Below are 3,003 nucleotides of genomic sequence, written 5' to 3'. Positions count from 1 at the left end.
GAGGCTGCTGATAGTGGCCTGCAATCTTTGAATAGTAAGTTTGTTTCTTTTTAATTTTTGATTCAGTACCTTTACTTTAGTATTTCTGACCTTTTTTGATAATTTCTTTTTACCTGTACGCAGCTAGTCACAACCAGCACAGGAATCGGAATCAATCTCTTTTTTAATTTTACTGTTGAACATTATCGATTTCTTTTCTTTTGAGAGATGGCAAAATGAATTCTGATTTTAATTTTTGTAAATACTTTTCCTTGTTGGCAAATTTACTAAGTTTTTTAATTTCATTTACAGTGTGCTTAGCTTTGGTGTGTAGGCTTTTTGGATTAATTAGTTCCTTTTCTATTTGAAGGAATTTACAAATTTCTTCATGAAATGCTATGGAATTTCCTTGTACTTTGTTGAATATGTTCTGAATGTCACTGTTTAAAATCATATTGGTGAGTCACAATTTGTTGTTAGAATAATATTTACCATATATACTGAAAACGATAAGTATAATTTTCCATATCTTAAAATAAAATATTTTATTATTATATATTTGTTATATAAGACAGGATTTTTGCATCCCTGATATGAACACAGGCACGCGGCCTTTAATACACACCCTGTATCAGCACCCTTTATTTCACCCTTTATCACACCCTGTAATACACCTTTCCGGAACATCTTTGTATTTTTCATTCGGAGTATTTCGGATCTTTTCCGCCTGGGAGCAGACGATAGTTAAGTAAACAATGGACAAACGAACACCAAGAGAGATTGAAATGGGGGACAGAGTTTTAGAATCGTTAGCAAGGAGCATTGGGGAACTAGATGAACTGATAGAATCAGAAAATTCAACAGAGAACTTTGTCATGAATATGCGGAACCCAAATACAGTACGGAAAACATCCACAGACGTAAACAAGATCCTAACCTGGTTACGAAGCAAAAATAGAAATCGAGACATTTGCGATATTCCTGCGGCGGAGTTAAATACCTATTTGGCCCAATTTTTTATGACAGTCACCAAGCAGAATGGCGAACAATATGAGCCTAATACTTTAAAATCCATCCAGTGTAGCATCAATCGTTTTTTAGCAGAGAAGGGTTCTAATCTAAACATCATCGAAGACAGAGAGTTTAAACATTCCCGGGATGTTCTACTATCGAAAAGGAAACTACTGCGACAACAAGGAAAAAGGAACAAGGATAGAAGAGCAGATCCTCTAACTCAGAATGAAATAGACATCCTGTATTCCAACAATTTTCTTGATGGAGGTATGTAACTTTTTTTCTGTTCGTCTTTTCTATTTTTAGAATAGGAAAACCCTTTCAAGAAACATAACTCATGCGTTTTGTTTCATAGCGAACCCGAAAGCCTTGAGCAATACGGTGTATCTTAACAATTCAATGTACTTTGGAATGCGGTCCAGAACAGAACACGTCAATCTTAGATGGGGAGATATTGAATTAAAGGAAACATCGACAGTTGAAAAGTTCTTAGAGCTTTCTGAAAGAGCAACAAAAACCCGCACAGGAGTGACTGGTGAAACAAGAGCATTTGCACCAAAAATGTTTGAAGAAAAAGGTAGGCCCCCATTTTGCATGTCTTATTCTGATTTTTTATATACTTGTAAATGATGAATTAGTAGTAAGAATTGAACACTGAAATCAATTTTTAAGGTAATCCAAGATGCCCAGTGAAGATGTATTTATTGTACAAGAGAAAAAGGCCCGACAAAATGCTAACTGAAGATTCACCTTTCTACATTGGCATAAATAGGAAACCGACTGGGGATTCGTGGTATATGTCACAACCCAATGAATCCATGGGTAAAAACACTCTAGGAAACATAATAAAGTTGATGTGTGAGGGAGCTGGTATACAAGGCCGAAAGGTAAATCACAGCGTAAGGAAAACCGCTATTACAACACTTGTACACGCAGGGATTCCGCCAACTCTAGTGCAGCAACATTCTGGCCATAAAAATATTGCCTCAATAAACAACTACAGCACTGCATCTATCAACCAACAAAAAGGTATGTCAGATCTACTGAGCAACTTTTCCAAGGGAAAAACAACGGATGCAGCAGAGGAAGTGAACGATGATCTTGGTGGGCTTGAAAATGTTCTCCAACAAATTGGGAACTATGAATTCAATAATGATATTATTAACAATATGTCTGCAAAAGGCTTATTCACCAGTTCCACCATTAATGGAAATGTAACAATCAATTTCTGTAAAGAGTAAACTGAAAACAAACAAACTTCACAGAGAAGAGTTGAAGCAATGTCCTGTCTTACTGTTAATGTTGTTAATTTAATTTTTACTTCATTAAATATGTTGTCAACATTATGTAGTTATTATTACTTTAATTTTTATTGGCCATTAAACTTGAAGTATTTTAAAAACAGATATACAACAAAAACAGATAAGAAATGCATATCTGTTTTAATTATGGGCAAATTTTGAAATTTTCTAATATATAATAAAAACAACATTACATGTACATGGCAAAATCTTCGGCCCTCGGGCTGATATTGGAGTCTCGGGTTGATATGGGGTGTGATACAGATTTTGCCATGTATTATTCTCTATATAATTCTGTAAATAGACTGAGAAAATAACTTTTTATCATAGATTCTCCAACTACATCTCATGGAAAACATGAAGGGAGAGAGGAGAAAGTGGCAGACAATGACATGATGAAAAAAAAACTTCTTAAAATGATGAATTTGTGCACAGAATGCAAACACATTAATTAATGGAATATTTATTAAATATAAATACCTTTTCAACATATATGGCACTGACACAGTCTGTCGATGCAAGTAAATATGCCTTCCCCACACAAAATAATTTTTTTTTACATAACTCACAATACAATCACAATATACCTGCACTTTATGATATAATTATAATTAAAGTTATTAATATCATTCATTGAAAAATAAATATTAATGTTTTAACTATAATTGTTATATGGTAACAATTGTTACAAATATCAATACTATTAATG

General features: G+C 33.6%; 1 protein-coding gene across 1 annotated transcript; it reads left to right on the top strand.

Moving 5' to 3' along the window:
- The first annotated feature begins 734 nt into the window (after positions 1-734).
- LOC133188715 (zinc finger MYM-type protein 3-like) lies at positions 735-2,234 on the top strand. Its single transcript, XM_061324213.1, has 3 exons — positions 735-1,260; positions 1,349-1,570; positions 1,666-2,234. Exons 1-3 carry the CDS (start codon positions 735-737, stop codon positions 2,232-2,234), a joined length of 1,317 nt encoding a protein of 438 aa, XP_061180197.1.
- Positions 2,235-3,003: the final 769 nt, after the last annotated feature.

Source organism: Saccostrea echinata, unplaced genomic scaffold, assembly GCF_033153115.1.
Source record: "Saccostrea echinata isolate AGI-Se365-2 ecotype Australia unplaced genomic scaffold, CSIRO_AGI_Sech_v1 ptg000016l, whole genome shotgun sequence".
NCBI lineage: Eukaryota > Metazoa > Mollusca > Bivalvia > Ostreida > Ostreidae > Saccostrea > Saccostrea echinata.
The sequence above is the reverse complement of the archived record's forward strand: the minus strand, read 5'-3'. Positions and strand labels throughout refer to the sequence as shown.

Excerpts from the sequence above, each read along its gene's own strand:
- LOC133188715 (XM_061324213.1), top strand. The coding sequence starts at position 735 with ATGGACAAACGAACACCAAGAGAGATTGAAATGGGGGACAGAGTTTTA. Across the intron at positions 1,261-1,348 it reads CAACAATTTTCTTGATGGAG|CGAACCCGAAAGCCTTGAGC; the intron begins GTATGTAACTTT and ends TTTGTTTCATAG. Across the intron at positions 1,571-1,665 it reads AAAAATGTTTGAAGAAAAAG|GTAATCCAAGATGCCCAGTG; the intron begins GTAGGCCCCCAT and ends TCAATTTTTAAG.